This window comes from Alligator sinensis, unplaced genomic scaffold (assembly GCF_000455745.1).
Source record: "Alligator sinensis unplaced genomic scaffold, ASM45574v1 scaffold1835_1, whole genome shotgun sequence".
Taxonomy (NCBI): Eukaryota; Metazoa; Chordata; order Crocodylia; family Alligatoridae; genus Alligator; species Alligator sinensis.
In genome coordinates, this window is record NW_005843455.1 from 15,859 (window position 1) to 26,920 (window position 11,062).

The 11,062-nt window shown below is 47.5% G+C and overlaps 1 protein-coding gene across 1 annotated transcript in view; it reads left to right on the forward strand.

The window, feature by feature from the left end:
* Positions 1 to 6: 6 nt before the first annotated feature.
* NUP155 (nucleoporin 155) overlaps positions 7 to 11,062 on the forward strand; it is a 61,235-nt gene continuing 50,179 nt past the window's right edge. The window contains exons 1-3 of the mRNA XM_025195291.1: positions 7 to 113; positions 8,444 to 8,581; positions 8,748 to 8,844. Of these exons, the coding sequence (XP_025051076.1) occupies positions 8,464 to 8,581; positions 8,748 to 8,844 (215 nt within the window). The 5' untranslated portion in view covers positions 7 to 113; positions 8,444 to 8,463. The remainder of the gene's footprint in view (positions 114 to 8,443; positions 8,582 to 8,747; positions 8,845 to 11,062) is intronic.

An 11,062-nucleotide genomic window follows, 5' to 3' on the forward strand; every position in this document is an offset into this window, starting at 1 on the left:
CGCGCCCCCGCTGCGGGAGGCGCTGGAGGGTGCGGGCCGCATCATCGACCGGCAGGTGCAGGCCGACCGCTGCTACCCGGACCTGGCGGAGCGCCTGGCCGTGCCCGCGCCCGGTGAGCAGCGTCCTCTGCCCGCCTGGCCCGCTCCTGCCCTTATCTCCACACCCGGGGCGGGGAGGGGAGGGGATTCGTGGAGAAGCTGGTCCTCTCGTCCCTGGCCCAGCCCCCTGTGCGGGCCCGGCGCCTGACCCTGGGGTGCCAAATCTAAGCTGCACCCGGGCGGTGCCGGACCGTCCCCGTTCCTGAGACACGCACTCTCCCTCCTGCTGGTCCCAGCAGCTGCCACCTGTGCTGGGTGAGGCTTGCAGGTGGGCCTGATCCAGCCCACGGACCAGCTCTGTTCCATTCTTCCAGTCACATGAGTTTGACACTCTGCAGCCTAAGCAATTAAGCAGCAGGAAGCTGAACAACAGATCTAGGAAGGGGGCACAGGATAGAGAGCAGAGCAGTAGAAGGGGAAGGGGATGGGAGTGGTACTTGCAGAAGGACTGGGACTAATTTATGGCACACATGCAAAAAGTTGGCTCTCACTGTTTTCAAAGAGTTGGGTAGTGTTCCCTGGCCTGGGACCTGGCCCTGAACAGAGAAGGGATTGGTGCTGAAATCCATGAAAAAAGGGTACTTTCAGCTAAAGGCTTTGATCTTGCAACTTCTTGCGCTGTGGACACACTCTGTGTATCTCTTTTCTTTCTCATAATTTATCTGAATAGCAGGAATAGACAGCAGAGGTATAGGTTCCCAACCCCCAGGCCGCGGCCTGGTGCCGGGCCGCAAAAGGCCGGCTGCCGGACCAGAAGTGACTGCAGACCGACAAACTGCAGACTGGAAGTGACCAGCATACTGCGGGTTGTCAGGAATTTGTTAAGTATAAAATATACTGAGTATAAAAAAGGGTTGGCTGCCAGTCCACAGTATGCCAGTCACTTCCAGTCTGCAGTTTACCAGTCTGTGGTTTGCCAGTCCGCAATCTGAAAAGGTTGGGGACCACTGAATTAGAGTATGTTCAGAGGGGATGGGGACTTATTGCAGGTTTGGTGCTTTGCAGCCTGTTTGCCTGCTCTAAAGTTTCAGTAGGTGAAAGTTAAAACAACAGTAACTCGGCCCCGTTTCATTACAGCGTAAGTGTGGGCACCAAGATACCTAGAAGAAGGCAGGGTAGATATATACTTTCTTAAATTAACTAAGACTGATATGGAGAACAAGTTGTAGTGATTCCAAATTCACTTCATCAGATGCTGTGAAAAGACAGCATAGAGCAAAGTATAAAAATACCTGCCACAAGCAGCTGATCAGTTAGTCCCCACTCTCTTTTTGAGCAGTAGGGTTGGAGTGTTGTAGCCATGATGGTCCAAGAAATGTCAAGAGGCAATGCTTTTATGTGGTATCTCTTACTGTTTATCTCAGCCTGCATCTGCTTCCCCTTCACACCTAAAGAAGGGCACTTGATGGCCAAAAGCTTGTCCACTGGTTCTGACTGTATGTTTAATTCATTAAACAAAATCATAAAAAACCTTGTCTCTTTTTAAGTGGAGATAATTTGTTCCATTGTATGGCACATCTCCTGCACCTCTTACAAGAGAGTAAGCTGTCATATTGGTATACTTTTGTTTGCGAGAGATAATGGATATTGCAGCCTATGATGTAGATGGTTTGCAGTGCCTCGTGTGACTGAATAGTCCAATCTGAGATTTGCATGATCTGTGGCAACGGTTGCAAATGTATGTGTCATGGTTGGGTGGTTCGGGAGCTGCTTGCTTCCTATGGACTCTTTTCTCTTCAAGCTGTTGGAGCCAATTCCTGTCATGGGCTTTAATGCCCTGGTGGAGACAGTGACATTACTTGTTCTGATTGCTTGCCAAAGTTTCCCATTGGCCAGGGTCAATTCCAAATGCCTTCATCTCTCGCTTGCATTTATCTTTATAGCAAAGCTTGGGGTGTCCTGTTGTTCCCTCCGATAGTTCCCTGGATAGCATGTCCTTGGGTATATGTGCATCTTCCAATCTGCTCAAATGGCCTAGCCAGCGCAGTTATCTCTGTCCAAGTAGGGCTATCACACTTGGTAAATTTGCCCTTGGAAGAACCTCTGCATTGGGAACTTTATCTTGCCATTTGATGTCGAGTATGTGGCGTAAGCAGCGCAGGTGGAAGCTGTTTAACTTTTCTCTTGATGGTCATGCGTTGTCCATGTTTCCTCACCATACATGAGAGTGCTGAGTATGCAAGCTTTGTACGCTAGCATTTTGGTCATGGTGGTAAACCTTGAGTTGTTCCTTGATCTTTGCTGGAGGTGGTGGCAGCCTTCCTGATACAGGCATTAAATTTTTCACCCAGTGAGAGGTTGGTAGTCACTGTGGAGCCTAGGTAGCTGGACTTCTGGACTACTTCTACCTGGTTCTCATTAAGAGTCATTGGTGGATCTCGTGGAATTCCCTGTCCTAGTACAACTGTTTTCTTTGTGTTGATAGCGAGAGCAAATGCCTGGCAAGCTCTTGAGAGGTGATCCATGAGTTCTTCTAATAGGTCTTCGTCATGGGCTATGAGGGCAAGATTATTAGTGAATAGAAGCTCCCTGATAAGTACCTTTCTAACTTTAGTGTTTGCCTTGAGTTGTGACAGGTTGAAGAGTTTCCCATTTGATCTTGTTTAAAAGTACACTCTCCCTTCCATATCTTTAAACACACAGTTCAGAAGAGTACACTCTACCTTCCATATCTTTAAACACACAGTTCAGAAGTACCAGGATGAAGATTCCAAAGAGTATAGGGGCAATGTCAAATGATTTGGTTAGATCCACAAATGCGATGTACGATGGTTGGTTTAGCTCTCTGCACTTTTCTTGAAGTTGATGCAGGGAAAATATCAAGTCTGTGGTTGAGCTTCTGGCCCTGAATCTGCACTGAGATTCAGGGTAGATTTGACTTGCCAACTGTTGTAGACACACCAAGATGACCCTTGCAAAAGCTTTTCCTGCTGTACTTAGTAGCAAGATGCCTCTGTAGTTGTTGCAGTCGCCCTTACCTTTTTTATACAGGCAGTCCTCGACATACACCATTTCGCACTTACAGTGTTTATAAATTGACGCCCTGTTTCAACTTTCTGACCTCAGTTTAGACTTTACAACGCTTTACAAGTTTGCTGCATCACCCATCTCCCTGGAGAACATCTGTCCAAACTTCCTTGGACACTTTCTTTAAGAAAGCAGACAAGACTCCAGAAAAACCTGCAGCCAAGACTCCTGAGAAGACTCCAGCCAAGAGCCCTTCAGAAAGTCCAGCAAGGTCACCTCAAAGAAGTCCTTCCACATCAATATGATTGCTATTTACAATATAAATACATTAATATAGCTATATTACTCATCTATAATTGATTGAGTACAAAATTCTGGTGTATTTTTGGTGAAAATAGGGTATTGGGCCTTGGTTCAGGAACCAATCCCCCATTTATAACATTGTTTCTCGTGAGAAAATTGGTTCCGAGTTACAACATTTTGACTTAAGATGCGGTTTTCAGGAACCAATTGTGTCGTAAGTCCAAGGGCTGCCTGTACAAAGTGTCAGTGTTTGCATCACGCATGTCTTCTGGTACCTCTCCCTCTTTCCAGCATTTGAGTAGCAGCTGATGAAGGTACAGTAGTAGGCTTTGTTTCCCACACTTGAGAATTTCCACTGGGATGCCATCATTTTCAGGAGCCTTACCACTTGATAACGAATCAATCGCCTTGCTTAGCTCTTCTACAGTGGGCTCCACATCTAATCCTGGCGTGACCTGTCGGGTTGGTATTTGGTCCAGCGATTCACTGGTGATGTTTCTTTCTTGTCAGTATAGTTCTGAGCAGTGTTCAACCCAATGAGACATCTGGTTGCTTGTATCTAATGGTTTCACTGTTGCATGATTTCGGAGGGGCAACCTTGTTGACAGTAGAGCCTAGAACAGTCTTCAGACCATTGTACATGACTTTTAGGTTTTCTATATCTGAGGCTGTGTCTGTCTCTTCACAGAGTTTAGTCCAGTACTGATTTGCACAGAACCTGGTTGCCCTCTGTACCTTGTTTTTTTGCATGTCAGAGTCTTACTTTGATGCTCACTGTTGGCTTTTAGTTGTGTTCCAGATAGGCTGTTTTCTTGATGCTGTTGAGGGGTAATAGTTCTTCTGCATTTTCTTTGAACCAGTGCTTATTAGACTGTCTCTTTTTCCCAAATGTAGCTTTAGCTGTTTCACAGATAGCAGTTCCTAAGCCTTCTCAAAGAAGTCATAAATGTAACTAAAAGGAAAGATTCAGGCATTTTAAAGATTAGTTTTTGTTTGTCTGATAAGAAACTCTGTAATTAGGTCCCTGGCAGACGTGCAGTTAAAGGTGGGGTGGGATCTGATGCACGATCCCCACAGTTGTACCTCACCTCCTTGGACCATGCCACGTGCACCTAGCAAGCCCCTGTGGCAGAAAGCCCCTTGAGCTGATTCGGGGGCATCCCCAGAACTGGGAGCCAGGGATCCCAGCTGCAACCTGAGGGCTAGGAGCCTCAATCAGCTGTTGCTCCCAGCCAAGGGGGCGTATTGGTGTCAGAGGTCCAATGCGCCACTGCAGCTGGAAGCTCCATCGATCAGCCTGGCCACTCACGTTCAGATAATGCTGCGAATAGGATCCAGCTATGTTTTCATACATATTTTGTGTACAGGCAGTCCTCTGACTTACGACACAATTGGTTCCTGAAAACCACGTCTCAAGTTGAAACGTTGTAACTCGGAACCAATTTTCTCATAAGAAACAACGTTATAAATGGGGGAATGGTTCCTGAACCAAGGCCCAATACCCTATTTTCACCAAAAATAACCCAGCATTTTGTACTCGATCAATTATAGATGAGTAATATAGCTATATTAATGTATTTATATTGTAAATAGCAATCATATTGATGTGGAAGGACTTCTTTGAGGTGACTTTGCTGGACTTTTTGAAGGGCTCTTGGTTGGACTTTTTGAAGGGTTGTTGGCTGGAGTCTTCTTAGGAGTCTTGGCTGCAGGTTTTTCCTGGAGTCTTGTCTGCTTTCTTAAAGAAAGTGTCCAAGGAAGTTTGGACAGATGTTCTCCAGGGAGATGCAATGCCATGCCATTGAACAAGTTCGCTGCATCACTCATTGGATCAAGCATTGTAAGTCAAAACTGGCATTGTAAAGTTGAAACAGGGTGGCAATTTATAAATGTTGTAAGTGCGAAATGTTGTGCAAGTCGAGGACTGCCTGTATAACCAGGGATCCTGGTTTTCTCTGATTTAAAAAAAAAAAATCACACTCACTCACTCACTCTACCTATAAATTGTGGTATTTGATTTTGGGTTTTTTACCATGGAAAATCTGAGCTCTCCCTGCCCCCTTAGCTCACAAGGACGCAGGGCCAGGCCCCTTGCTCTCCACCCACAGCCTGCTGGGCCCCCCTGCTGGAGTGGGACCTCAGCTGCCAGGGCTACAGGGTTAGGGACCTGGGTCCACAGCCCCCTGCAGCACTGCCTGAGCCCTGGCTGCTGCCTGTGGGTGGTGGTGGCTGCTGTAGCCTGAACGCAGAGCCTGGCTTCTCCTCCCCCACAGGTGGAACAGCTGGAGCCAGTAGCGGATGTGGGCTGCCTGCTATGGGCTGGGGCAGGGAAGGCGGCTCCCTGCCGAAGCACACAATCCTGGGAGACAGGGACACGTGCCCCCCAAATGTGTCCTCAGGGCAGAAGTGGGCTTGGGCTCTCTGCCCTGCTGCCCTCCCCCTGGGGCCTCTGCAGTCTGGCAGGTGTGGCAAGCCATAGTGGGACTGGGTGAGGAAGCTTGTTGCTGCTGCAAGGTGACGTGCCCCCTGTCTGCACTGGAGCAGCAGGAGTGGTGGCATGGGGTTGTGCCTCTTGCTGCTCCAGGGTGGCCTGGGGTGCATCACCAGGGCAGCACGGGGCTTTCAGCGACCACAGGGAGCTTCCTTGTTCTGCCCTGCTACACCAGGTCCCACCCACCGGGCTGCAGAGGTCCTGGGAGAGGGCAGCAGGGCAGGGAGCCCAAGTCCGCAGTGGGCAGCCAGCCCCATGCACATATCTGGGGAGCACGTGCTCCCCCTGCTCCTCTGAGAGCACAGTGGCGGGGGGGCTGGCTTCCTGGATGAGCCACACACAGCTCCATCCCGATCCCCGCCCCAAGCACCGGCCGGCTGGGCAGCAAGCCCCAGCTTTGCCCTACCTAACTCCTTCCCTCTCTCTCTGTGCGGGGCCTCAGTTCTTCCTCCCCACCACTTAACCTGTAGGAGCTGCTCTCCAGGCTGCCTGGCGGCTATGTGCATACACATGCACATGGTGCCCCTGCCTAACTGCCCTCCTTCCGCTCCCCCCAGCCTTTTGCAGGCTGGAGTGCTGCCGGCCTGCAGAAAACTCTTTGCAAAAGAGCAAAATCCATGCATTTCTCTGTTAAAATGAAAAATCTGCCTTTTTCTCAGGTAAAAGGGAAAATCCACGTTTTTTCTATTTTACCATGTGAAACAGAAAACCCGGATCCCTGGTAGTAGCTGTGTGGCTTATTTCTTGTTTAATGATAACATTCATTGCATTGTGTGGCCAAGTAGCTACTTTAAGACATGATTAACATTGTGCCAGAGGCCTTAGAGACTTTGTCCACAAGTGCGACACCCTCAGGAGAAAGTGTATTTCATTTTGTGCTTTAACAGTAGTTTTAACAATTTGGGGATGAAATAAATATGGAAATTATCAGATTCAACATTTTATTAGTGGTAAGCTACAGCTACTAGCTTATTATCTCTTTTAAATGTGTGTGATAGATGAGGCTTTCAGGACGCATTAATATTATAGAAGTTCCTTCATAAATATTTTGAGGGTTATACATGTGGTAATAGCGCAAGCAACTGCTGCAGCTTCCTGAGCCTGACGAAGGGTTTTTGAACCCGAAAGCTTTCTTAATAACTATTCTCCAACCATTTGGGTTGGTCTAATAAAAGATATCAAATTCACCCAAGGAACTTTGTCAGCTTATTGTTTGAATGTTTGTTGCCAGTCTCTTTGCTTTCCTCTTACTTAGAATGAAATCTATAATTTAAGGTCTTGACCCTACAAAAAGTTATCCATGTGCCAACTTGTGAATGCTGTTTTGTATTGTACATGCTCTTGGAGTACATAAGTAACTTACCTTGCACCAGGGCCTCAAATATTAGTGTAGCTTTCTTTGAAGTTTTAGAGCTTTATAACTTGTACACTGTTATGGGCAGCTTTTTTGCAGAGCGGAGCTAGACATGTTTGGTCAGGCACCCCAAGCTGACCACTTTTACTTTTGGTGCTGGCTTTAGCTAAGGACCCACTGTTCAGGATCTTCCCTCAGCTGCAGCTGAGTTAAGTCCATAGCACTACCACTCTGGGCTTGTAAGAGATACAAAAGAAACGAACAGAGTTAAACTAAATATAGACATTGGATTTATGACGCATTATAACCTGCCTGACATCTGACTCCCCAGGTACCTCTCCACTATTTACCTGCTATGTTCATCGCCCTTCTCTCTTCCTCCTCCCACCCCAAACCCCCTGACCCACTGATTCCTCAACTTACATCTTCACTGACTGCCTTTCTTGCATGCAGACCAGCTTCTTGCTTCTTTACTATTCATTCCATCCAGGAAGAGCACACACCAACTTCAGATGCTTCCTCAGCCTGACAAAGGGTTGTTGCACCCAAAAGCTTGCTAAGAAAAATTATTCCAACTATTTAAGTTGGTCTAATAAAGGATATCAGATTCACCCAAAGAACCTTGTCTAAACTACTACTTAGCTTCTCTCATTTCATGCTTCTAGCTGGCCAGGCTTTACTTGCCCTGTAGCCTCTTATCTTTCAGAGGATTTGATGGCCTGTAGGGCTTGTGCAAACAAATGAAAATGAAGTCTTGCTCACAGCTAGACCGCCGCTAGCCCTGAGCTCCCAGCAGCCTTGCTCTCTGCTAGTGCAGCTCCTGAGGCTGCTTTAGTGTCATTTTATTGCACTCTTTGCTGGTTCATGTGGCTGGCTCTCCCTCATGCCTGGGTTAGCTCACTTGCTGGGAGACTCCCTGCATCCCCAGACCTGGGTCCTCAGCCTCTGGTGAATCCCTCCAGCTCTGGAGTGGGTATTGGGCTGTTTGGGCCCCTCTACACCCATAGTAACAGGGCCAGGCCCTGTTACATTTGTCCATTTATCTAAGGTCTTTGATATAAGTTAAAATGAGAAATATTCACTAGTTCAACTCAGTTTTGACAGACATGTGCTTACTAATGCAAATATTGATAAAAACTAGATGAGGATAATTTAAATAAATACCCGTTAAACAATTAAATTTATGAACAATTAAAGTGTATGTTTTTTATTTGTTTGTTTGTTTACAGGTAGCCCTACGATTTCTGGTATGTCAGATATGGATTATCCTTTGCAAGGACCTGGTTTGCTCTCAATACCCAATCTTCCAGAGATCAGTTCAATCCGCCGAGTCCCACTTCCTCCAGAGCTAGTGGAGCAATTTGGACGTATCCTAATAAGATTAGGAATGCTAGTGTATATAATAATGTTGTAAATTAACATTACCTTTTTCATACACATCTCACATATTCCTACAACTTTCAGCTGACCAAATTAGGAGTTTGTCTTTGCTGGCCTGAATGCATTGTACTCCTTACATCTGTACTACTTCAGATATGCAGTGTAACTGTATGATGGGAGTATTTCCAGAAATCAACAGAGCTTGGTTGATCATCGACAGTGACATTTTTATGTGGAATTACGAAGATGGGTATGTAGAGAACACATTTCTGAGGGTCTGTTTGGTGTTAAATATGAATTACATGATGGCTGTTGTGGGATTGTCCTATTTTGTCATACACGTATACTCTGGATTGTAAAATATGTTGGTCATTTTAAGTGCCATAAAAACTTGATGTTGTATTAAAGCTAGAGTGCTGTAGCTGTGGTGATTCAGGAGCTATGCAAGAAGCAAAGTTTTATTTTGGTCATACCTTTTATTGGATCAATTGAATAATTAGGAGAGATATTAGTAAAACTTTTAGGCAAAAAAAAGTGTCCTTCCTCAGTGATCTGAGGGAGGGCACTCTGTGCCCAAAACTTGTCTGACATCTTTCCCAAGTGTACAGTTAGTCCAGTTTGATGTTACCGTACAAATTCAGTTTCACAGTTGGTCGGGTCGGAAGGGACCTAAGCAGATCATCAAGTCCAACCCCCTGCCATGGGCAGGAAGGGATGTTGGGCAGGTATCCGTCTAGCCTCCTTTTGAAGACCCCCAGGGTAGGGGCCAGCACCACTTCCCTTGGAAGTTGTTTCCAGCTCCTAGCCGCTGTGACAGTGAAGTAGTGCCTCTGATATCTAGCCTGAATCTACTCTCAGTCAACTTATGGCTGTTGTTCCTTGGTACCCCTGGTACTGCTCGGGGGAACAGGGGCTCTCCCATTGCCTGCTGGTCCCCCTTGGCAAGTTTATAGGCGGCCACCAGATCCCCTCTCAGTCATTTGTGGAGGCTGAACAAGTTCAGGTCCCGTAGCTTCTCCTCATAGGGCCTGCCTTGCTGCCCCCTGATCATGCGAGTGGCCCTCTGGACCCTCTCGAGTGGCCTACATTCCTCCTGAAGCGTGGCGCCCAGAACTGGACGCAGTACTCCAACTGTAGCCTGACCAGTGTCTCAGAGAGAGGGAGGATCACCTCCTTGGACCTGCTCGTGATGCATCTAAGGATGTGTGACAAGGTATGGTTAGCCTTCCTGACTGCTTCCCCACATTGGCAGCCCATGTTCATCTTGGAATCAGTAGTGACACTAAGATCCTTTACTGCCTCTGCTGACAAGAAGGGAGTTCCCCAGTCTGTAGGTATGCTGCTGGTTCTTCCTCCCCAGGTGCAACACCTTGCACTTGTCCATATTGAAACCCATTCTGTTCTCATCTGCCCACCTCTGTAATCTGTCCAGATCTAGTTGTAGTCTGTCCCTCTCTTCTAGCGTGCTCACTTCCCACATCTTTGTGTCGTCTGCGAACTTGAACAAGGTGCTTTTCACCCCCTCGTCCAAATCGCCGATGAAGATATTGAATAGTGCGGGCCCTAGGACCGATCCCTGGGGAACTCCACTGCCCACATCCCTCCAGGTCAAAAATGACTTGTCCACCACCACTCTCTGTGTGTGGCCGTCCAGCCAACTAGTGACCCATCTGACTGTGTAGGCGTCGACACCACAGTTGCCTAATTTTTTAATGAGGACGGGGTGAGAGACAGTGTCAAAGGCCTTCCTAAAGTCCAAAAAGACAACGTCCACCGCAACACCTGCATCCAAGGGTTTTGTGACCTGGTCATAGAAGGCCTGGCGGTTGGTCTGACAGGACCTGCCTCTAATGATCCCATGTTGGTTGCCCCTAAGCATAATCTATCCTGCTGACCCCTTGCAGATGTGCTTCTGGATAATTTTCTCAAGGAGCTTCCCCAGGACCAAGGTAAGACTAACAGGCCTATAGTTTCCTGGGTCCTGTTTCCTCCCTTTTTTGAAAATGAGGACCACATTGGCCCTTTTCCAGTCCTCTGGCACCTCACCAGAACACCATGAGTGCTCATAAAGCTGTGCCAAGGGTCCTGCAATGACCTCTACCAATTCCTTGCTTCAAAAAACTTAAAACACTCTACTGTTTTCTTTTGCTTTCCTGTCCAACTTCTGGATGGTAGGGGGTTGCATGCGTACGGTGCCCCCTGTTCCTTCTGCTGTACAGCAGCCTGTCTTTTACCTAATGTGTGTGCAGCTTGGCTCCCACTGCCACATGTGCACATCTTGGACCCTCAGGGCGTGCACCTTTCTTTTCCTCTTCAGCTTCCTGATGTTGTGGAGATGCTTCATGCACAGGCTACTTCCCAGCAGCTCCCTTGCCGAACAGGTGCAGGGCTTGCTTTGGCTCTCAGGTTGCTTCTGCCACCCCTGCCCCGAGTCATGCGCATATATACCCTCCCTCCCTCCTCCCCCT